This window comes from Eurypyga helias, unplaced genomic scaffold (genome assembly GCF_000690775.1).
Source record: "Eurypyga helias isolate BGI_N326 unplaced genomic scaffold, ASM69077v1 scaffold5400, whole genome shotgun sequence".
NCBI classification, from domain to species: Eukaryota; Metazoa; Chordata; class Aves; order Eurypygiformes; family Eurypygidae; genus Eurypyga; species Eurypyga helias.
Genome location: NW_010227520.1, coordinates 21,608 through 47,022, shown reverse-complemented (window position 1 = coordinate 47,022; position 25,415 = coordinate 21,608). Strand labels below are relative to the sequence as shown.

The 25,415-nt window shown below is 40.4% G+C and overlaps 1 protein-coding gene across 1 annotated transcript in view; it reads right to left on the bottom strand.

The window, feature by feature from the left end:
- Window positions 1-1,980: 1,980 nt before the first annotated feature.
- Window positions 1,981-25,415, bottom strand: part of LRFN2 (leucine rich repeat and fibronectin type III domain containing 2) — a 41,142-nt gene continuing 17,707 nt past the window's right edge. The window contains exon 2 of the mRNA XM_010156420.1: window positions 1,981-2,899. Within this exon, the coding sequence (XP_010154722.1) occupies window positions 1,981-2,899 (919 nt within the window). The remainder of the gene's footprint in view (window positions 2,900-25,415) is intronic.

The following is a 25,415-nucleotide window of genomic DNA, read 5'->3' as shown; positions in this document are numbered from 1 at the left end:
AGAGAAAGCAAACATCTAAATTTTCAAGAAATTTTAAAATTAATACTGCTCCTTAATTAGGTTTCAAATCAGACCACAGAACAGCAAATAAATGAAAAGCAGGTACTTTTCCCCAAGAATGTTTTTTACTGTACATTTTGTAGCAAAAGAAAGAAAATAAAGGAAAAAATATTCTGATCACAGGGATGTCATTTCTAAAACTCCAAGTAGGAAACGTGACAAATACAAGATCAAGTACACAGCCATGTCACAATATATCGCTGTACCTTTAAAAAAAATATACATAGAGTTTTTTTTCATGTGTTATTTTTCTCTGTGCCTTGCACCATTTCTCCACGTCTTTTACAAAATCATAGTAACAATGTGCAATTTCAGAATGGTCCCCAGCAGCTGATCATTGAGAGTCAACAAATAAATAAATGAATGAAAGGACAGTTGCAGTAGCCACCAGAATGCTGCAAATCACAGTAAAGTAGTCAAGGACAATGAAGTCAGCTGGGTGGGCCATGTGCATTTATACAATCACAGCAATGCTCCCCAAAAATGGATCTGAGAATCAGTTTACAAGGCTTGAAGGGCTCCTGTTCTTAGTTAGCAAGTACCTTAGTGAGAGTGAGACTGGGGACAGGAGTACAGCGGGGACTGGAAAAGGGCTATCTGTAATGCAGGGGACACATGGGAGACCCCCTCCTCTGTGACACCCAAATTTTACTCAGTTCCTGTGGCTAATTGGCAACATAGTCTCTCAAAATACACAAAACCCTAGATTTTCTGTGATGTTACTGGTACAGTCAAGCCATGTCATGGCAACTGTACAAAGAGCTTTTGTCACAATAGGGTGAAATAGTCTGTGTTTTCTTTGTCAGCAGAATGGAGTGACAGTGTGACCTTTGTCAGAAGCAAATGGTATCAATTGGTATTCATAATGTGGAGAGTTCATGTGAACCGCTTTTGTTTTCACATTATTTATCCTTTAATAAGAAATCTTGATTACCATTTTCCCATCTTTCATAGCAACACCCCTACAGATATCAATAGCTGCTGCAATCTGCCTTGAACATTGACAAGCAGAAACTATGAAGAAGATGGAAGAAAGAGGGTGATTTTTAAAATTTATTAGCACCTAGATTTAAGTTTTCCTAGGACATAAGGGGTGGTATTGGAGGTGGGTTATACAGTACATCAGAAATTTGACCTTTGTACATATCCTTCTTTTCATCTGGAGGATTTGAGGAGTCTGAAAACAAAACCAAAAAATGCATGGAAACATACGTTCTGCTGAAAAAAACCCAAAACAAACAAAAAAAAACCCCAACCCAAAAGCAGTAACAAGACAAAACAGAAGAGAAATCATTAAATCCCAATGAAAAGCCCATTCAAGAACAAGTATTGTTTTTGCAGATGTCACAACAGTTAACACCATGAGATTATGCTGAACGGTTTGCTCTGATCTGTCCCTGTGGATGCCCTGCCTGCACTTTTGAGAAGGTCACTTGCAGTGACAACCAGATACATCTTAGCACCAGTTTTATATCCACAGAAGGGTAGTTATGTGGTTAAAAGAAAAGAAGGAGGTATCCTTAAAATAAGGAGAAAAGTATCCCTCCTCAAAAAAAAAAGAATTTAAACCTTTTAAAATTAAATTTGTGCTGTTAAACCCCTTTTCATCCTCTTTGTTTAATCTTGTGTGACCAAGACTCTGCATAACTTTTGGAAAGCAATGCTAAATACAACTAGTAAATTCCTTGAAACGTTCACACATGGTTTAGTGGGGGCCAGACAAGAATGGTGCCATACGTGCCTATTCACATTTCATGACCTGCTTTCTCTTTTAATATCCCTGTTACTTATTTGTTTACTTGTCTTTTTGGCCAGTACAACTGAAAAGATTTCCTCACCTCTCTTTCCAAATGCATGGCCCTGCAGCAAACCACGCTTTATAACACATGAGGGAAGAAGAGGGTGGGGAGACACTGATATTTACACCGTGCTTTCCATTACCCACTCTGAGCTCCCAAAAGTCCCTTTCGCCCCTGTTAGGTCATTGTCATCGTACTGCAAAAGCATGCCATTCACTGAGAGGCTCCTCTTTGTCCAAATGTTTGTTATCTTTTTTGGGTAGGTGCAACACTGAGATGTGGTGAAGTCCCCCATGTCAAAAGAATGGCTACGTTTAGTTTTGCCCTCCAGAGGCAACATGAGGAGGCTGCGAAATTTGGACTCTGGCTGGCCCAGCAGTGGCTCTTTGTCTGAGTGGCGGGCCACTGTGGAAGTTCTGGAGTCTGTTGTCTCCTCCTTTTTCTGACATTTCAGTTCCAGGGAGGCAAAAGCTCCCATTAGACGGTCAATATTGTGTTTTGACCTGGAAGGAGGCCTCCACTTACTGGACAATGTGCCCTGTTCACTTTGGAGGCTATAGTCATCACAGTCACGGCTATTTGCAGAGCTGGAGGAAGAGGAGATGCTGCTCCGCGCAGACTGGCAGTTAAACTCCATAAGTTCATTTCTCACCACCACTTTGGGGTTGACTTGGGGCAAGACTCCGTTCTGAACTGGTTGTGCTCCATTTGTCTGTGAGTAGACATTGCTGACGTTGGACATCTTCCCCTGGGAATTGTTGCAGACCTTATAGCGGACCATGAGTATTACAATGAATACCAAGAGAGTTGCCACAATGATGCCTCCGATGATCAGAATCATGGTCCCACCCAGGAACTGGCTGTGCATCGACTGGCACTGAGGGTAGTCTTCTTTGGTGAAGAACTGGGCGCATCCCACAATATTGGTGGCAGTAAGGGTCGTGGCTGTGTCATCCCACATTGCCAGGACACAGAGGTCATAGCCTGTTCCAGAAACAAGGTTGTTCACAACAAAGGCTTTGCTTGTAGCTGGAATCATCCTTTAAACAAAAAGGAAAAAAAGGAGAAAAAACATTGGTTACTCTTGACTCTAAGGGTAAAGAGAAGAGAACAGACTTAAGAACAGTATGGTGTTTACTGTGCAGGGTACTGGCAGAGAGAAGTCAGAGACGTAAAATTCAAAATTCCCAGCTCCTCCAGCTCCAACATCCCAGCATTCAATAATGTGCAGATTTTGAGGGCCGTCTCTCACATGTGCAATAAAAGGAATAAGAAAAAACAGACCAGACTAGTCTAGGGTTGTTTTCTTTTTTTTTCCACACTTGCACCTGTTTTAATCTTAAATTTATTCAAACTTGAACAAATAACTCAGAAAGATCAGTTCATTCTGAGTGTGCAAATGACCCTTGTGCTTGCTGAATCTGAACCTGGCAGTTGTCGCATCTCTTCACGGGTGCCTGAACATTTACTGTGTGACATCCGCTGGTTACTTACCTTGTGAAGACAAGGGGCTACACTCAGTTTTTGCATTCCCTGAAAAATGCAAGGTAAGCAGCCACTTCTCTCTCTTTTTCCACTTCTCCACCTACTTTCCCCATCCTCCTACTCCCCACTCTGGAAAATATCTCCTAGAAATGCAGCTATTAACTTCTTTGCCAGAAATTTCTCCATGCAACCACCTTCCTCTGTGTGAGTAAAAAGGAAATACTGGTATTAGCACTATGGAATATGGAAGTGTGAGGAGAGGTAAGAAGATGCAGAAATGAAAACAAGAAGGATTCCTTTAAAATAAACAAATTCTACTCAAATGCAAATCTATTTTCAAAAACTGGGAATTAGAGGTATATAACTGAGTGAGGGACTGTGATCCCATTGGCATTGTGGAGACATAGTGGGATGGCTGCTGTGACTGCAGTGTCAGAATGGAAGGATACAGGCTCTTTAGGAAGGACAGACAGGGGAGACATGGAGGGAGTGTTGCGCTCTCTGTCAGAGACCAGCTGGAGTGTGTGGAACTCTACCTGGGGATGGATGAGGAGCTGACCGAGAACTAATGGGTCAGGATTAGAGGGAGGACAGGGGGAGGGGATACTGGAGTAGGATTTTTCTACAGGCTACCTGACCAAAATGAGTGAGTGGATGAGGCTCTCTACAGGCAGATAGCAGCAGCCTCACATTCACAAACCCTGGCCCTTACTAGGGACATCAACCACCCCGATGTTGGTGGAACAAGGTGGCAAGGCACAAGCAAGCCAGGAGTTTCCTGGGATGCGCTAATGACAACTTCCTTCTCCAAGTGATAGAAGAGCTGATGAGGAGGTGTGCTGTGCTGGACCCTGTTCTCACCAACAGCTGTGGGCTGGTGGGGTGTATGATGCTTAAGGGTAGCCTCGGCTGCAGCGACCATGAAATGGTGGAATGTGAGATCTGTAAGGAGGCGAGGAAGGCATGCAGCAAGCTCACTACCCTGTACTTAAGCAGAGCAGACTTTGACCTCTTCAGGGAATTGATTGGCAAGGTTCCATGGGATGAAGCTCTGGAGGGATGAGGCGCCCAAGAAAGCTGGCAAGTATTCAAGGATCTTCTCCAAGCTCTAGAGCTGTTCATCTCAGTGAAGAGGAAGTCTGGGAAAAAATTCCAGAAGTCTTGAATGGATGAACAAGCAGCTCCTGGAGAAACTAAGGCACAAAAAGGAAGCCTACAGTGGGTGGAAGCGGGGACAGGTAGCCTGGGAGGATTACAGGGAAGTTGTCCAAGAAGTCAGGAATCAGGTTAGGAAAGCTAAAGCCCTGACAGAATTAAACCTGGCCAGGGACATCAAGGCCAACAAGAAGGGCATCTATGGGTACATAGGGGATAAAAGGAAGATCATGGAAAATGTGGGCCCTGTGTGGAAGGAAATGGCACAGCTGGTTTCCCAGGATATGGAGATGGCCAAGATGCTCAATGATTTTTTGATTCAGTCTTCACTGGCAAGGATGAGAGCCATACCCCCAGAGTTACAGAAAACAAGGGCAGGGACTGGGAGAATGAAGAACTGCCCATGGTCAGTGAGGATCAGGTTTGGGAACACATGAGGAACCTGAAGGTGCACAAGTCCATGGGACCTGATGAAATACATCTGTGGGTCCTGAAAAAACTAGCGTATGAGGTTGCAAAACCTCTATATTTGAAAAGTCATGACAGTCTGGTGAAGTTCCCACTGATTGGAGAAGGGGAAACTTAATCCCCGTTTTTAAAAGGGGAAAAAGGAAGATCCAGGGAACTACAGGCCAGTCAGTTTCACCTCTGTGCCTGGCAAAGTCATGGAGCAGATCCTCCTGGAAATGATGCTAAGGCACATGGAAAACAAAGAGTTGATTGGTGACAGCCAACATGGTTTCACCAAGGGCAAATCATGCATGATGAATATCATGGCCTTCTTTGATAGGGTCATGACTTGGTGGATAAAGGACAGGCAACCAATGTCATCTATGTGGACTTGTGCAAAGCGTGCGACACTGCCCTGCATGACATCCTTGTCTCTAAATTGGAGAGGCATGGATTTGACGGATGGACCTCTTGATGGATAAGAAACTGGCTTGATGGCTGCACTCAAAGAGTTGTGGTCAATGACTCTACGTCCGAGTGGAGACCACCGACAAGCGGTGTTCCTGAGGAATCAGTATTGGGACCAGTGCTGTTTAACATCTTTGTCAGCGACATGGATGGTGGGATTGAGTGCACTCACAGTAAGTTTGCCAATGACAACAAGAATGGATAGAGAACATCCCTGAGGAGTAGGACTTGGGGGTATTGGTGGTTGAAAAGCCGAACATGAACTGTCAGCTTGTGCTGGCAGCCCAGAAAGCCAACTGTATCCTGGGCTGTATCAGAAGTGTGACCAGCAGGTTGAAGGAGGGGATTCTCCCCCTCTACTCTGCTCTCGTGTGACCTCACCTGGAGTACTGCATCCAGCTCTGAGACCCTCAACACAGGAAGAAAATATATTGGTTGGAGAGAGTCCAGAGGAGGGCCATGAAGATGCTCAGAGGGCTGGAGCACCTCTGCTATGGGGACAGGCTGAGAGAGTTGGGCTTGTTCAGCCTGGAGAAGAGAAGGCTCCAGGGAGACCTCATTGCAGCCTTCCAGTACCTGAAGGGGCCTACAAGGAAGTTGGGGGGGACTTTTTATAAGGGCATGTAGTGACAGTAAATGGGGCAATGGGTTTGAATTGAAAGTGGGGAGGTTTAGATTGGTTATCAGGAAGAAAATCTTCATTGAGAGGGTGGTGAAGCACTGGAACAGGTTGCCCAGAGAAGCTGTGGATGCCCCATGCCTGGATGTCTTCCAGGCCAGGCTGGATGAGGTTTTAAGCAACCTGGTCTAGTGGAGGGTGTCCTTGCTCATGGCAGGGGTTTGGAAATAGGTGATCCTTAAGGTCCCTTCCAACTTACACCATTCTATGATTTTATGATTCTGTGTTTTGCCTTACTTCCACACAACAGACACAAGTTAGAGAAAAATCTGAAATTGAAACAGGCCCTTTCTGACTTCAAGCTGCAGATCTTTAGCACCAGCAACAAGGGAGTCCTACAGACACTGACACCATGTAGGAAGCTGGTGTGACCATAATTGGGATCGTAAGTCCTGGACAGAATAAAAAGATATATTCCTTGTGGGAGTGCCAGGCGTTCTTCACCTCAAATCCTCATCACAGCTAGCAAAAACTGTAGCTCTGCAGAGCCCCTTCTGTGCAGTGGTAGGGAGCAGGCCTGCACAGAGAAACAGCAATATGAGATTCTGATCATCTTTGTGTTTATGCATTCATGCAACTTACACAGCCCTTCAGTCTGGCCACAGGCAAGGATGTGGCTCTTTTGAAAAAGCAAACAAACACAAAAAATATTCTGTAAGGGAAAGAAGTATTGGTGAGAGACACCTCAAATATAAACATCACCTGGCAGGTTTACTCAATGTTATATTTGAAATTCTTGGCACATTTATCATGCTAATGGAGATGTTCTGCAGACATAGATGAGCTATTCAGAATAAGCTGAGAGGTCATAAAGCAGCCCTCCTGGAAAACTCCGGATATAGTTGCTAAAATGATTTCTAATAGTCCAAATGTTTGGTCTGAAGTTATTTCTAAGTATCCTCCTCTCTCTGTGGCTCTGAGAACATCACACCACTGGCCACAGCAGCTGGGGCAATGCCTGCATCATCTTGAATTGTTCAAGGAATTTCATATGCACACACTAAGAATAATATATGTAATAACAGAATACTACTGATCTTCAAACTTATGATCTTCAAACTCTTGAACAGTTTCACCAGTTGCATCATATCTCCATCTGTATCAGCCTAATGCTATATGCACTTTCCACCATCACTCCCAACCATGTGCTTAAAAAATTCTACAGTGTCTAAGTCCTTCAGAAATTATTTCACTGTGAAGCCTCATTACAAATGAGTATTACTGTTAGCAGAGACAATACTCAACCCTATAAACTGGGTCTTGGGTCATAACTCTCCAAAAACAGACCCATAGCACCATATGTCAGTGTGGTTCCTTTTGTTTTGCACTGATGAAACACGCAGAGAACTTTATATTCTCTCCGAATAAACAGCAAACTGGGTTTACACGGTATATAGATTGGCACATACTTTTTGCCTATAGAAATGCAGTCTTTAAGCCTAACACACTATACCAATTCATAGAGTGAACACTGATAACAACATTTACAGTTTTCTTCAACTATGATTACACAGAAACTTCCAAGAAAATGTAACTGCCTGCAATAGTTCAAGGACTGGCAGGCAGTGATAGTGGCATGAAATGTAAAGACAGTTCACTTTTCAACATACAGCAGTGAGACCACAACCAGTCCTAAGGCTTGACCAGGTTAACTGTATTGAAACTTGCCATAAAAGCTCATCTTAGCCTTTAAAATAAACTGAGTTATTTCTAAACTCAGTCAGTTCTGGAAGTTTCAACTATGATAATATTGACACTATTAATAGCTTTATAAAGGATTACAGTTGCAATCCCAATTACGGAGAAAGCAATCAACTCACCATATACATCTAAAATTAAGAATTTCGGATGTTTCCATAAATAAACTTCAAATGTTCTTGTAAAATATTCAAATTATTGCAAAAGAACAGCTGAGCATAGGAATAAGCATCAAGTTCAAGAGTACTAGGAGCTAAGTAATTAATCTCAGACTCAGTTTCTAGCTTGCAGGAAAGACAATCTTCTTGTCATGAAGTTGCCAAATTGTAAGAGTATTTTGGCATTCTTCCATGCTTTATTCCACCCTCTCCAAACATGCTGCCAGCCAGCTATGATGGATGGCATCTCTTAACATTCCCCACACCTAAAATCAATGCAGACACATTTTCACTCAAGGATATGGATGATTCTTTGATTGTCCCCAAAATGGGCAGCTGCAAGATGCCACTTCAATATTTGCTTTGCTGTCTAACAGGGGGAGTGACTTCATGGCTGCTCTGTACATCTAGCACCATTAATCATGAACCACCGTAACCTGCCACTGGGACTCAATAGCTAGGAGCTGCCACAAAACTAAGAGAGGTCGTTAAAACTGTGTCTAGGCAGAGATCCTGCAAGGCTTTGTTCAGTCAACTCATCAGCTTAACACAGAAAGTTGGTTTCAGGTAGCAAGAGTCTATAGACTGGTTCATTGGAGAACAACAACAACAGCTTTTGAAAAGTTGTTAGTTTTTGAGACTCAGAAGATCACACGTACTAGCCCTCAGGCAGCAAACTTACTTAATTACAGCAGTATCTTGAGGCAAGGAGCCTGCCATTGCTCTCCAGGGCACTGTGATCTTGTGGAGATGCTTCTTATTGCAGAAAAGGAATAGAGATCTAAATATGATACTAGCCTTTCTTTAGAAAAAAAAAAGAAGAGTAACAGTTGACTAACCACAAGAGGAGATCAACTAGCAAAACACGTGACAATTTTGGAACTAATGATAGGTTATGATAGGCTTTCATGCGTACAGATTAAGGAGCCCAGGAACAGCGTGAGCTGGAAATACTCAGATATGTTAACAGTTGTGTTGGTTTCAGGCAGCAATGAACTCCTTATCTTCACAGTGTTGTTGGCTGGCCCAGAGCAGCTAAGGGAGTGTTTCATCCCATGGTACATCAGGTTCAGGGCACATGGGCAGTTCAGAGGTGGGAAGTGGCCTGGGCGGGATCATCAAGGCTTTGGCTAGCTTGATAACTTGGTTGTTAGCTCCTTTGCTAGCTCTTGGTGGGGTTGTTAGTGGTGGGGCTGATATTGTTAGTGGGTTGGGGGGGTCGGCTGGCTTTCCTCTCGGTCTTCTTGTCACTCTGGGGCTCTGGCTTTGCAGGCTTTTGGGCTCGGAATCTTGCTTCTCTGGCACGTGACTATGTCAGTCAGCAGGTGGTGAGCAATTGTATCCTATGTTCTGTTTTCTATTATTTTAATTACTTATTAGTAGTAGTATTGTTAGTATGACTATAATTTTCATTTATATTCAATTATTAAATAGTTCTTATCTCAACTTTTACGAGTTTCCTTGTCTTTTCTTCTGACTCTCCTCTTGCACTAGTGAGCAACTGTGTGGTACTTAATTGCTAGATAAGGTTAAACCACGACACAGTGTAAGTGTAAATGAAGTCCTAGTTAGGACAACAAAAAATTTGAAAATCTCCTTATGTCCAGACACATAAAACACAGTAATTTCTATCTTTCTCCTCTGGTTTATTTTCCTTGGGGTAAGAGGAGCAGGCAAATCTCCTCTACCTCTGCGTCAGAATTTTGTTACTTGATTCTTAAGCTGTTTCTGAATCCTATCTGAAGACAAAATACTCCAAAGAACACTATTCATATAAGAACATGGTTCTGACCTGTCTGAAAATCTTGCCTTTAAGGAATGAAATGAGCATGGGGTCTTACAACTGGCCTTCTTAATTTACAAAAAAGACCTCTCACCCTTTGGCACAACAGCATCACTTATAGGAAGAGGAGGAGACCTATGGCTAGGATTGGGGCATTGCATAAGTGTCTGAAATAGAACAGCAAAAGACAGATGCTCCTATGAGAGTTTATGTGTGATGAAGAACTACGAAGCTTAGATGAAAGTTTGCAGGGCTTTTGCAAACAATACATTCCCTTCAATCCATGGAGATTTACGTCTCATTTTGTGAAAGCACCAAAGTGAGATCATGAGCCTCTCTTTAAAAAAGGAAGGATAGTGCTAACATGCTTCTTTGAAGTCAACCTTATTTTCTACCACCATCACTAAACTAGTCCTTGTTATGTCCTTGTAGACACAACATATGGAAAGCAAGCAATTTTGTAATTACTCACTTCAGCGTGTGGTGATATTAAGAAAATTGGAAACAAATTACCTAGAAATGCGGGAGAATAAGGTTTGCTGCAGACTTCACTCGTAATCCCTGATGCAAGTGAGCACTGAAGCTTGCAGGGAGTGAGCTGTGCTGAGAATTTAGGAGACCTGAGTTTTATTCTTTATCACTTACACTGATATCAGGCTCTACTTTATCAGTAACTCTCAGTTCCTGAGAAATCATTTTGCTGTACTGTAAGTCTCCTCATTTATAAAATGGGGATAATGCCAGCAATCTCCTTTCAAAAGAGGCCTGTAGTGTATGGGAGGAAATTAGCAGATATTATGATTACACTGTAATATACAAATGGGTTCTTTTCTTCTTTGTAGCACTGGGGGTTAGCAGGAGTGAACTACTGGTAAATACTGTGGTTATGCAAAACAGACAAATTAGAGAAAAGTCAAATTGGGCTAATTGTCTAGGCAACTCTATTCCTTTCCTCCATCACCAGAGGGGTATGATACCATCTAGTTTTAGCGTGAAACTGTTTTAATCACTCATCTTGCAGGCAAGTGTCAAGGCAATTTCTTTGGGAAGGCACTTGCATCTCCCAAGATCCAGCTTTATACTGACCTGCTAGACTATGCTGCTTTTCTCATGGCCCTTTTTTTGTATTATCTAGGACTATATACTATCTATATTGCAATATGATTTCTCCTTTTGAAGGGAATGATAGGAGTTTAAAATGGAAAGTCATGCTAATTTATTAAATCCTTGATTCTGAAGGGTAAAAAAGCCCAAGCCCTAATTACTTGGATGGGAATTTTCTGTACCTAAACTGCTTAACCCAATCTCCTCCCGTGAGATTCTATGTATACATGTTGTGTTCCAGGACAGATACCTCACAGGAAATGGTCCACTTCTCTGCTGGTAAATTCTCTTTTCTTCCAGAGTGACTATAGAAAACTCTATACCAAAAATATCCCTTGGAATAATAACTCCTCAGCTATGCTAGAAGAAGCATGCAAGGAACTCTACCACGACATTAGCAATATAGTTGATGGGGTTCTGGTGCATGGAATGTTTCTTGGCCCTCACTGGTTTACCAGCAGAGCTGCAGCCTATACACTAAATAGGAAGCAACAGCTAAACAGTAGTGCTAAACATTGTCACTATGTACTATAGTTTATAATGAAGAGTGGAAGAGGAAGAGGGGTGCCAGGGTGAAATAGCTTGTGTTCTGTAAAATCATATTCCAGTTAGTTAGCACACTGACTTTCTTGTATTTTGTCTTAGTGTGAAAATATTGATCCCACTGTACATTCCTATTCTTAAAATTCCTCTTATACAAAGTTGAATTCACATAAGTGCATAATATTACCCTGATTGTTCTCAGAACTAGAAATTGATCTAGAAAATGTTAATGCTGGAATCTGACCAATTTTCATTTTTCAATGAAAATCTTAAGCCAAAAATGTTAATTTATTTCATCAATAAGTTTGTCCTTTGTTTTTAAATCTTCAGGTTTTTTTCCCTTCATTCGAGTTTCACAGGTAATTCTGAAAAAAATTATGTTTCCAACTAATCTTCCTCTAAACTTCTGTAGAAGGATCTGATAGAGTTCTACTTTTCAGGTGGAGTTTTCAGTGCCAGTGGGATTAAAGTATGATGGCAGGGAAAGGGGAGAGAGAAGGTGTCAGTGGTGACATACTGGAGAAAGAAGGTCTAAAGAGCACATAAAAAGAGTTGATAATTGGAAGATGGAGCTCATTGCCTGTAGAAGGACCACATTAAGTATCCTTTAAAGACTGGTGGATGTAGCTCAGTGGCACATAGATCTTGCTTCTTAACAGACAGAGATAGTAATGAAGTGTTATTTCATTGAGGACAGGTAAGGAAAGAAGAAGGAAGAAAATGTTGAAGTGGGAGAGAATGCAAGAAGAAAATTGGATAATGAACACTGGTGGCTCTGGAAGTGTCAGACCAGCAGAAAATTATAGAATGACAAACAAGTTTAAAGCAGCCATTGGCAGGACACTCTCAGGTATGTAGCTACCACCAAAATGACGGAAGAAGTCCAGGTGGCTACTGAATAGGGACCAAGATCACACAGACAGCTCAATATATAGTTGAGTACATTCAAACATAGGTAAAGATCTTTCAGCAGAAACAAGACAATTAGAAAGATAGTGAAGAGAATCAAGAAACTTGAAAGAGTTCAGATGGTGGACAGATATTAAGGAAGCTGGAGAAACGAGCAAAACAAGATCAGGGGAACAGTAAAAGGATCTAAATTGCAGCGAAAATGTCACATGTGATATATCGCTTAGGAGCAAGAGCAAGTAATTGACAAATTTGGACAAATTACAAATGTTGGTATTCTTCTCTGCTGCCAACTTTTGTAATTTCCTTGAAAGTTTTATGGTTTATACTGTTGTCATTTTTTGCTGTGTTTTTATCCCAGAAAGCCCCAGTTTCTGCAGTCATGGAATGAAAGTAGAATCTGGAATGTTATTAAAAAATAAGTAAGCTAACAATGGAGATTAATTTCTGACACTTCAAATTTAAAAATAAAAGCCTTTGAATATATATCTTCAGATCATTCTAAAACCTCAAGAATCAAAAAACATATACAAAGTATGATGTATATTATTGTGTGAGATCTCACAGCCTTCTGGCAGCTGATTCAAGACTTTTTAATCTAAGAATTTGAAAAAGACAGAAACCTGTCATGACTTGGAACTTAAAAAAAATGACAGTTGTTTTTCTGGTGTTCTGGGAAAAAAAGATAGTTGTTAGTATTAGCAACAGGGAGTAATTCCTTTGTCACTCATGTCAACATAAGGAAATGTCAGATAATACCAGGAGGTAGCCAGACTTGTTCAGTAAACACTAACTCAACCCAGCATGAATAATTTCCCACATTTTTTATTTGATTTTTTTTGGGGGGCTATACCATACAATCATAATTTTGCCTTCAGATGGAACATTTATTATTAAACACAAATCCCTTCCTTCTTCTCTGAATCTTGTCTACTCATCACTCATGCATCCAGCTGCCCTTCAGAGAATCTGTCTTGTCAAATGAAACACATAGTACATATAAATTCATTTTTATTTCCTAATTTGCTTATGCTCTTTTCTGCTTATTTAGAAAAGTGGGGTGGGAGGTGGGGAAGAGAAGACAGAGCCAAAAGCAATTGATATGTCTGTCACAACATGATGAGCCAGAGAGATACTGATAATGAATATATTCCCTGTGCTACAGGCGAAAGGAAAAAGAACCCAAACAAAACCCAAACATTAAACTACTAGCTCAGAGAATATAAATTTCTGGTGATATCTGATAGGCCACTGAACAGTGTCCCCTGGGGATGCACTGAAGTTATTCAGCAGGTGACAGAAAAAAGTGTAGGCTTCTAGGGGACATTACTGCACAAGGCGGAGAAAGGAGAACAGTGGTACAAGGTATTCTGCTTCCCTCCATTGGTCATTTTTCTGAGAGAAAATGTTCCTCTCTATTATTCCCAACCGGATTTTTGTGGACAATATGGAGCCATAGGCAGGCAGAACTGGTGAGGCATTTAGGGATGAATGAAGCCCACCAGAATCATCCCGTAATGCTTTCAATCAAGGAAGGTGCTCAGTTCATCTGTCCAGGTGCAAGAGACTGCCCTGGGATAACCTCATTTTGGTTAATGTTGGTATGACAACACAAAATTAGACTTCCATGCTCCCTGATCTGTGCTATCATTCCTTTCACGTGGATGTGACAGCACCAGGAATTTAGTGCCCTGATCAATAAATCTTATCTTTAAAAGGATTGCAGACAAACCCTAGGAATATTTGACAGTAGAAAAGATAAATCCAGTCACACCCAAGCTATTCAGCCACAGAACACCTTTCACCTCAATATACCTGAGATACTGTCTTGGAAAAAACAACAACCCTCACACTAATTCAAAACCAACTAAAACATATTTAAGATCATTATGAGAGTAATTAAAAGCCCACACAATATTTCTGTTAGTGAATGTGAAGCTGAAGTATTTATGGAAACAATGCATAACCATACTAATAAATTTACACTGTATCATGTTAATGTAGAGTTAAAAACTTATCGTAATTCACAGAAATGTTTCAAAAAGCCAGACACTAAATTTGAAATTAATCAAAAAGTATCTAAAGTCAGTAAGTTATTCCACTGAGAGTTGTAACAACATGTAACATCTACCCCCTTTCTAAAGATGGGAAGAGATAAAACTTAACCACCAAAGGTGTGTTCAAGTCATCAAGTAGAGTGTGGGACCTGGGACACTCCTTGCTCAGGTTTTTATAGACATATAGCCCACCCACTTGGCTGAAGCGTCATGCTTATTCTCTCTGACTCAAATAATTTTGAACTCTTTTATGTCGAGTTGAACAGTTACACCAGAAAAGTCATTCTACCATACCAACAGAGGTTCCCAGAAGAGAAGAAACATTAAAAGTAATGAGCACATCTAGGAGCTCAGAGGAAATTAGTTTGCAAAAGGGATTCTGCTATTTTCCTGGCAGAACACAGCTGTGAGATTCTGCTAAATGCTGTCCTTTCTTGAGAGTTACAAGCAGGGCTTTCCACTTATTTCCAGGCAATGAAAGATGTACAAATTATAATGAGAGGATCAAAGGGAGCTGACTGGGATCCTATAGTGGTTGACAGCTGCCCATCCCCTTTTTCTGTAAGAGCTCATGTGAGCTGAGGTGGAGTATCTTCAGTGACCTACTAGCAGTTTTGTTCATGGTTACTATGCAAGGCACTTATGCTAGGTTGCAAGTCATACATCCTGCAGAAATTCTCTGTCCTATCACACAGGCTAATTTTGTCTCCAGAAGGTTGTGCTGGAGTGACAAAAACTCCAGGCGCTGCTTGAAGTTATGTTCAACTGTGTTTTGTAATGGACTGGTTAAAGGAAACTCCAGCATGTTGTTTCAGCCTCCTCTGTCACATGTTTGTGCACTGGTGGGAGAAGTGTTGTGCCAGCTAACAGCTGACAGTACCACTCAAACTATTCCAACCAAAAGAAAGAACGTTATTGAGTGAATCAGAGGTCTCACTACCCATACAAACTGTATACACTGATATATCATTCTGTATAAAAAAATGTTTCAACATCAATTTAAGACACAATTTATGTGTTATTTAAAAGTTTAATCACATATCATGTAAATGTTCCCCCACCTCAGTGATTGAATTTGTTGTGGATAGTCTCAAGAGATCAGGAATGGTTATCTACCAGATTCTGTAGCATATCTCTCATTATGAAATTGAAAATATGATTCTAATTCTCAGTAGAGAGGACGAGAGAACTGCATTTGCCAGTTCCCAAAATATGAGCTAAATCAGTATCAACTCACCAAAGATACAGCCAGTGTATACCTATATTCAGAGTAGAACATAGCAACTATTTAGAAACATGAAAAGGTGTTTATTTGGAGGGACTTTTACCATCACAGGAAGGTTGAAAAGCAATCAGGGAAACTGTAAAATTGAGGATCCAAGCCTTTAGCCTCTCAGAGAAGATTGGAAATAACTTTTACTATCTAAAATGGATACAGTAGAATTGCTTGTTTCATGTAAATTAATAAAAGGTAGTAGAAAAAAAGAAAAGGGAAGTTTGAATAACAAACTTTTTATATCAATCATAAAACTTTCAGTTTCTGAGTTAGGAGAGGGAGAAAATCTTTTGCAACAAAAATGTCTGTGAAACATGCACAACAATGCACATGGTAAAAAGTACCAGGATGATTCAGGATGACTTTTGCAATAACATTGGGAAAAAAGGTTCTTTTTTCAATTGCAGAATGAGAACACGTGGCACAAAAATCATTAATGGTCAAAAGCATTGACTCCTGGGGGAGGGGAAAGAAGCAGCATAGATATGTAATAAAGGCCTAAACCACCTAAAGCAGTGGTTTGACATTTTGCCACTTTCTGGGTGTTGCATATAAAGCAAAGGAAAAAGAAGGCTAGAATGACTAAATGGGCTAGAAAGACATGGAAACGGTGAATTTTGGAATGCTCTACAAAAGGCCAGGACACAGTTACATCCTTTCAGTCTGCTCTACCAAAATTAGATAAAAGCATTTCTCAGCAACCAGAGACGACACCCTGCTTCTTTCAAAGCTGAGCATGGACCGAAACCATACTGTGTGAGGAGTGACAAATGCATTACTGAAAAGGAAAGTAAAATCCCTCCAGTAAGGAAGCAAGTTTTAATTTATAATGACCCCAGGAGGAAGAAAAGGAGAAGTCAGTGGTATATTCCAATAATAGCATGATATTGCCATCTAGAAATATGTTTCTCTGCTAAACGATCTTTGGCAAGTGTCACAGATTTCTAGTGCAAAATGAACAAAGTATACTAAAGAGCAGTCTACTAGTGCTTTACACATTACAAATGAGACCCAGAAAACAGAAGGAAGATGACATGAGTCATCTGATAGGCTGATGGCATGACCCAAAAGCTGAATGTAAACAGTCCAGAATCCCAGGCTATGTACCCCAGTGGTGAACTCACTGCAAAGAGGAAAGCATGAGCAGTCTTTACTGGATTTTCTTATTCCAGGTACTGGCCATATATTTTGCAAATACATATTTGGCCCTCCTCCTGTTACTTCTCACTTAGGGAAATTACACAGAAGGTTTTGAAGTACTTGGAAAGGAATTAAATCTTACTTTTCCGCAAGATTACCTATTAAATGACTTTACAGATATAAGACTGCTTAAATTTGGTGTCTCCCCTTTCTTTCAGAGAACCACAACTGTTTTGTTTAGGCTTGATGATGTATTAAGAAGACACTAGATTTTATTTCTCATGTTTCAACTACTCCAATTGATAAAGTTTTACCTGGCTCCTGAGATTTACGCATGTACAGCTTAAGCTATGCGGTTTTGGTGAATATGGTTTATAATCAGATAGATTCACACAGTGGGCAGCTGATCAGCAAGTTAATAAGCTTTCACATGAAAACCAACTACAACAAATGCTAGATATGCCATCAGTCTGTTGATATAGCTACATCCAGATCTGCTATGCTTATTGCTTCTTTACCATGATTAATTATTAGTCATTATACCTGATGGTTTTTTCAGTCATGAATATTTCACTGTCTCCCAGTAGAACAAAAGCTTCTACATGTTATAGGCATCCATTTGAGGTCATTACAGATAATGGAAAACAGATTGTGAATAATTTCACTGAAAAATTCTATAGATACTGTAGAATCATATGTGTAAGAGCGCCATGTACTGTTCAAAGTGAAATGAAAGAATAGATTTTTCTTAATCTTTGCTTGAAAAATTTTCAAAGCAGTGAGTAATGAAGGAAGAGACTGGCAGATTGCTCTTCTCTGCACAGTTTCAAGTGTAAAGCCTGCAAAACTCTCTTCTTCCTTCTGTAAAATCTTCTCTGAGCTTTCCTGCTGTATCTCCAGATAGCATAAGTAAGTAGGATATGCAAAAACGACCCTGAGAGCTAAATCAGAAGATAAGGAGTAAAATGCAAATCAAATACACAATGATACTAAGCCCACAATTTTTGCCCACTTGGAGAATACAAAATCATTTGTCACCTCTACTATCAGGCAAGGGAAGGCTGTCCTCATCCTGTCAAAATGAGCAGTAGTAAAAATTTGCGAAGTGTTCATTGATAACTGAATGTTGATTCATAACATCAAGCAGCATCAAAACCTCAGTGTGACCCCTCTGCAAAGACTAAGGAGTAAAAATTCAGGCACAATCATTTCTAGAAAGGAGAGTAAAATCTCCTAATCTAACAAAATCATTACATAGAAATATAAGATCCCAGACTTCTTGGACAGAACAGCCAGCACTGCATTCTAGAGTTCCATGACTCTGCTTACCTATACATATATTTATAATGAGTTTTATCAATAAAGGCATTTGACTCAACATTTCTAATAACCAATGCAATGTCCCTCCTTAACAGCTATATAGGTTGGGAGAGTTCCTCACATCTTCAGTCAAGCAAGAACAAAATTTGTTGCCCTCAGTAAAGCATTTTACTTCCTTTTCTCAATAAATGATCACCCCAGAAGTGCTGGAGTGCAGTTCAGAGTTTATGAGCAAGTGAATAATGTAGACAAGAATTTTACTCCCTTACGAAGTCCTGCAAATCTGTGCACCACTAGCAGAACTGCTGATTTTGGCTTCTCTCAATGGACTGGGTTGGGAGGATTCCTAAACTTGCCTCTGCACTGCTTGATACACAGTTGCTGGTCTTAGAGTTCCCTTCTCTAAATGATGATTGAGTCCCCTTTCTAGGTTGTGCCAAGACAGTGTTGTCCATGTGCCATGTGGAATTGGTCCATCAGTCTGTGGCAGGACTTCAACAAGGCATAGTATCTGTCTTTTTCCTTGAGGAGAGAATGAGGGCAAGACTCAAGCATCTTGACTGATGAGATGACCTTTCCTACTTTCTTGCTGAGAAAGTCAGCCAGCTTTGGAGAGAAGGATTTATATATTTTTTAAAGTTTAATTTCCTTCCTCATTAGTCTGCCTCACCAAAATGACAGAAGGAGGGAGAGTCACCAGCAGAAGAAATTTCTGAACAGCAGCTCTTAGTAAACAAGAGGGGAGGATGTGGTCTGCACCCAGGTGACTGTAAGAGGAATGTCCACATTTCCTGCAGAAGCTGTAGCAGAAGCAGCAAGATGGGAATGGTCTAACAAGAGCTGTCTTTTGTCCTTCAAGTCTGCTTGGGAGCTGCCCATGTTTCCACAGACCCTGGAGATACCTCAGGCACAACACACCACTGTTCTTTTCCTTATGCCTTTCCCAGCAGATTGTAAATGGAAGAAAAATTCTGTCCAAGCACCTCAAGAGTTTTTATCCACTTTGAGATTCAGGATTGCTTTCAGAAGAGACATTTAGGGTGTAGCCCTTTCTTGGCCATGTGCACAATGTCTTTGTGGGCGTGTATTTGTACTATCCCCCCAGGTTCAGCATGAATCATTTTCCTAGACCTGACTTGGGTAATATTTGCCCTACTGTGATGGTGCGACAAATCATTATTTGGTGGTTGGAAAGTGCTGCGTTCAGGGATAGAGATAGCCGCAGCACTGCAGAAAACCTCTATGAGCTGCTGCCTTTTACATAACTTGGAGAAGTTACTATCTATCGTGCCTTGTAGGCAGATTAAAATTAACTTGTCTCAGCCAACAGACAGAGCCAAACAATTCCCCACAATACATGTGTTTCTCTCTTCCACATTAGCCTGACTATAAGCCACAAGTCAAGGATGAGTACGGCCCTAAATTCACGTGGCTATGCACCTAATGAAGGTATAACTCTGACTCATGGTGATTAAATTTCAATAAAATATTCAAGAATGTTTAATTGGTTTTAACACCTCAGCAGTAGAAAAGAATTTATTCTGTCATGACTAAACTTCATTACTATGTTTCAGAAAATTAGTTGGTATTTAATGACCAAGCTGGCAAGTTTTTGCAGTGTCATAGAAAAGGTAAATGGATGGAAATGTTTTTCTAACCACGAGTGCACTTTCTCACCCATAGTGTACATGGTGGTCTACCACAGATTTCCCCTGGGACTTTTTTTCTCATGTGCACTCTGGGTTTGTCTGCAGATACTGGCCTCTTTATTCTCTGAAGTGTCTCAGAATTTTCATAGACATATTTCTAAATTCACTCCTATGTGGATTTCTTTTTTTTTTTTTTTACCTTGCTATGGAATTAATCCCTCCACGCTCCCTCCAGCACGAAGACAAATATGATCGCTACTCCTGAACATATGGTACAGCCTAAAATAGGGTTATCTTGTAGGAGTGTAACTGTATGGATCACTTATCACACAGTAACCAACGGAGGATTTAGGTGATAGCATTGCTTTTTCTTTCTCAAACTGCTCATGTTCAGCTTTTTTCTGTCTACTGCTTTCCAACATGTTCATGATTCCTCGAGAGGGGAAAGTCCACCCCCATTACAACTGGCCTTTTACGTATTGCTCAGCAAACTTGGATTCACTTTACTGCAAGGGAGTAGTTGTATAAGATGCAAAAGCAAACATACAAATGTTATGCTCCTTTCTATGTTCATCATCCTAGATTTGTCCAGATTAATTCCCCATAAGGCTGAAATTCAGTTTCTGGAGTGTATGCTGACATTATGCCACAGATTTTTGTCTCTAAAGAGAGCAATCATGTGAAAAGACCGATTTTCAAAGTTACAAATTTCTATGTTGCTCTCAGTATAAGAGAGAGGATGTTAGCATAATATTTTATCCCAAAGTGATCTTCTCAGATTGCAAGTTTTCTCCCCTAAGAACCTATAAACATCTTCAGAGACCCACATGATGAAAATGAAGGGTCATTATTCTATGGGAATTCACCACAGTTTTAGTCAAGTACTTTGAGGACTTCAGAATGCTTTAACCAATATTCGAAAGTATCTAACTAGAACAGTCTCTAATGGAAATCCTTTATAGAACTCAAGAGACAGCTACCCTGAGTTGAAGGAACGCCTGGCTCTATTCTTGGTTATAAGACAATCTTATAGAGGGGGAGTTGGCTCCTCTGATGTATCTGTGCATTGGCTAAAATAGATTCAAGGCTTGGTAGAGCAATGCTACCACAGATGCCCACACAAAAGTTTACAAATACATGACAAAAGTAGACCTAGTCAGGAAATCTGACTGAAACAAACTCTTTACCTAAGCCAAAATTTCAAGTTTGATGATGGCTAGTGTCAGGAATGAACACTTTTAAAGGTGGAAGAAAAGTTTACTGTGGATGCAGGATGACTCAGATAAAGGGAAATTGGAAGTATATGGGACAGTATGGCAATTGAAATCTTAATGCACACAATTGTAACATTAGTGTACACAAAGATGTTCAGTTTTATTAAACCTGTTGACTTTCACAGAAGACTTTGATTGACAGTTTGACTTTTTTTACATTCTTGCCTTTGTAGGTGGCTGATTCCCAAACATTAAGAGAAGTATGGGTAGTCATGGTCATCTAGTATGACCTTGTGGACAGCAGAGTCCAGCGTAAGCTGAGGAGTTTATCTAGGGATTCTTCTACTGAGACACAGCACAGTGGTTTACTGACTGGACATATGTTCTTAAGGATTTCTTAGGGGATGAGGACTTGTTGACTCCACATCATCCTAAGAATTCATACCATAAGGTTAAAATGTCACTGCTCATTTCCAAATTGAAGGCATATGTCTTCATTTCAGCCTGAGAAATATAGAGAGTGATTTACACATCTGCATATAAAGCCAAACTCATAAGCAAACAACCAACTTTGCAGCAAGATAGAGAAAATGTCAGCCTACTTAAAGCTGTTGTGAACTATTAATGTTGGGAATTTTGGTTTTGGAAGAATCAGAGGATGCTACGGGCTTCTATACTTGGGGGAATAGAGCAGGGGTTGTGGACATTTGGGATGTAAAGAATAATGTCATGCGTGATGGATGGTATCTTACTTATCAAAATGACTAGCTAAATAGATTAACAGGTAAAATATTAAATACATAAAGTGATTGAGGGATAGGCTTGAGAAATCCTGTGTGGCCACAGACAATCTGCCCAAGGCCACGATAAACATGAAGACAAGTATCCAGAGTTTATTTATGGGGAAAAAAAAATAGGAAAAATGGCTGAAATTGAAGGGGATGCAATGACACCACGGGAAAAGGAAGACTATGAAATTCTATGTATAAAAGGAAAAAGAAGATAGTCCCAAGTATTCAAAGCCAGTTCTGGAGTATCTGGAGAGATAGCTCATTTGTTTTATATCCAATCATTTCCACCTGAAACATGTTTGTGACTCTGAGGTACTCCTATGTGTTATTATCTCCATACAGAGAGAAATAGGAACAAAACCCCAAATATTTAGCAGATTTTTCTGAAGGTGACAGGACTACATGGATACAGAAAAACATAAACCCAATGTCTTTTTAGCTTAGCATGTTAGTTACAGTTTTTACAGTACTACTCAGTTCTAAGTTCTCTCTACTACCACTTTGATCATCAGGGAATCTGTGGGGGAGGCCAGCACCATTCAAGCTCAAGGGTTTTGTGCAGCAGCTCTTTAATACTTTCATGACAAGCCATTTTCAAAACTTTTGTTGTGGAGATCAAATAAAAATGACCTTTATCCTTTACTTTTCTCCATTCAAGGTCAACAGCAGTTCTGTGATCCACTGTCAATGGCATATGATGGCCATGGAGGATATCCCATTGCTGCCAATGATAAATAGTTGCATTTCACTCTCCTCAGGACCATAACTCACTCAAAGCTTCAGCATCTGAGAATGATGGAACATCCTTGGAAGAGATAAATCCATAAATCCTTCCAAGCCAACAGAAAATTACCAGGTCTCTTGGAGTTTCTTCATAAGTCAGGCTATAGTTTTCAGATTAATATATGCATGTGAACAAGGGGGGGAAAACAGATCCCCAGTAGAAGAAATCAGGGAAGTAATTTAAGGCTGGTGATTTTCACTTTCTATGCCTTGTTCACTGTTGCTCACTTTGAAAGAAGATGTCAGACAGGTAGAAACCACTTATTGTCCACACTATGTGCATCTGCAGCAATTATTTCATTTGCAGTTGTGCTGGGAAGCACATTCTGAAACACACGACTTCTCCCAAAAGCAGCTGTATGATAACATCACGAACTAGCCTTCAAAAGGATGGCCTGTGGGAGTAGTGCATCAGTCACGTCATTCGGAGATATATCTGTCGATTTTAGCCGCCAAAATTTTTTGTTTGTGATAGCTCTGTAAAGCAAATTCATGTATCAGAGAGACACAGACTATGTTTAGGCTACTGCATCATCTACAAATGGCTTGGCCACTAAGTCTCCACCTTCCCAGCTGGCCAGAGCTCAAAATCTATCACTATGGAGAGAAAGAGTCTTGCCCCCATCCTGGCAAAGTGGGGGGCAGCCCTGCTGCTTGAGTCTTTGTTGACTCCAGATCAGGGGTCCACCTGAGACATGAGCCCCAAGGAAAGGGATGGCGGCTCTCACTGCCCTGACTGCATGCTGCAGCTGGAGAGGAGGAAGGGTGGCCCTCCCTGAGTTGCTTCTGCCATCACTGCCTAAACCAGATGTTGGAGCTAGGTGGTACAGAAACCTTTCCTGGGCAGCCAGGCAGGCTGGTTGAGTAGGTTGACAACTACACTAAGCCATTTTGTAAACAAAACAGAAGGCATGTGTGATTTCCAAAATGCTAACTGTAGGAACTCTCAGCTACACAGCATAAAGTTCTGCTTTGAAGCTTAACAAAGCTTTTTGGGACTCACATCAGAAAAGTCTCTCATAGTTCTAAAGAAGCTGTGGTTTATTTAAAAGAAAATTAAAATTAAATAGTTTTATCTGCATCTTTCATTTTTAATAAGAGTGTTCACAGGTTCAAGAAAAAAAATTAGCATTTTCAGCTATCCATTTTCAAAAGCAGAACTTATAAATCTTTTTACTGTTTTTTGTTTTTCAGTGAAAACCTTTAAAATTTTAATGGAGTAGAATATGATTTCCTATATATTTTCCATACATGTTACATAATTTCACTTTGCATTTTTGGGGAAAAATATCTACAATTTTCTGAGTTCTTCTACCTACAGATATTTAGAATTAGCAATGGCCTAACTAAAAAAAAGCTTGAATATTTCTTTGAATAGTCAGTCTCTGCATCATTTTGGTCCTTATCCAAATCTGACTGAACAGCAGTGAAATTTCCATACCTTCTAAAGATGCAAAATAGGCTGGAACCCACAGAAAAGGCTGTTCTGCTGCCATTCCTGGCCTGCTCTACAGCAAAAGAAAGCACCTCATGTCATCCCTGTGATGGAGTAGAAAAAATACCGCATATTGAGAGAACTGTGTGTGTTAACCCATCCTTGGAAACAATATTGCGTTTCTTATCTCTGAGTCCTCATGGCAGGTTGCTTCCACTTCTGAATACCTCAAGTGTAGTTATCATTTTGTATATGTTAGATACATGTACCAAGAACAACCCACGTTGAATGAAAAAACTGTCCCCTAAGTGTATATTCATCTACCTGTGTTCAGTAAAATAATGGTTAGCGTAAAAGGTATCTCAAAATAGGGGGGTGAGAAGAGACAGCATAAGGATAAGCAGCCAGTCAGATCACAAAATGCAATCTGAACTTATTTATCTAACAGAAACATTTAAACAAACAAACAAAAAAAAATCTCTGCACAGAAATGTTGAAAGTCATAGCTCTCATAATTACACCAATTAGCAAAAAGTCTCACCAAATCTCCAGCTTGATAATTCCGAATAGAAAATAAAGCAGAAGAAATCTCAGTGTGGTCATGGATTAAATCACAACTGGAAAAAGAGCATCCAGTCCCAACAAGCAGTCTGTTGTTACTTACTATTTTAGTTCTACTCAGCTCTTGATCTGAAGCAAAATTAGAGGGGAACAAAGTGAGAGGAAGCAGGGCTTGTGTTAAGCAAAGTTATATTTCATTCATATTTGGGAACATGTGTTCACATACGTCACCTTTTCAAATTGTATCTTTCATCTTCATTCGTTCACCTTCAGCTAAATTTTGTGCAGCTCAGCCTTTTCGAACTGCCATTAAAACAACACGTGTGAGACAGAACTGCAGATAAACAGCAGTGTGTGTCACCTGGGAAGTTGTCCTGCCACTGCAAGGAAAAAGACAAGTCATCATGCGCTCAAAATTGAGCAAAACGTCTGAAGATGTAAGAGAGGGGTTTTCTGTTTCATTGCAGTGAAAAACTTAGCTAGGAGGGTGCAGCTGGGATGGGACAAGTGTGGTATCTATTGTTACTGTCAGAGAATGACAGAAAAATATGATGGCTCCCAGGACATGAGCTGCAGCCGGAGGGGTTTGCCTCCTGCAGCTGCTGCTGCTGAAGGCAGAGCCATTCGGTTTCTGTCTGGCAGAATACCAAATCATACCCCCCCCAAGGGAGTTTGTGTAAAGTGCACAAATATTTTGCATTAGTTGGATGTCCCTCAGGCTGCATGTTCAAAGCTCTTTCTGGCATTAACACTAGATACATCTAGTAAAACCTTGGTAATGGCAAAGCTGGTCGAATACATCAAACGAAACACATCTATAGTGTTAAAATAGGGGTTTCTGCTAGATCTATTTTTTTTCTTGTCTCTTATAAGGAAGATTAAAGTGAAAGGTGAAGAT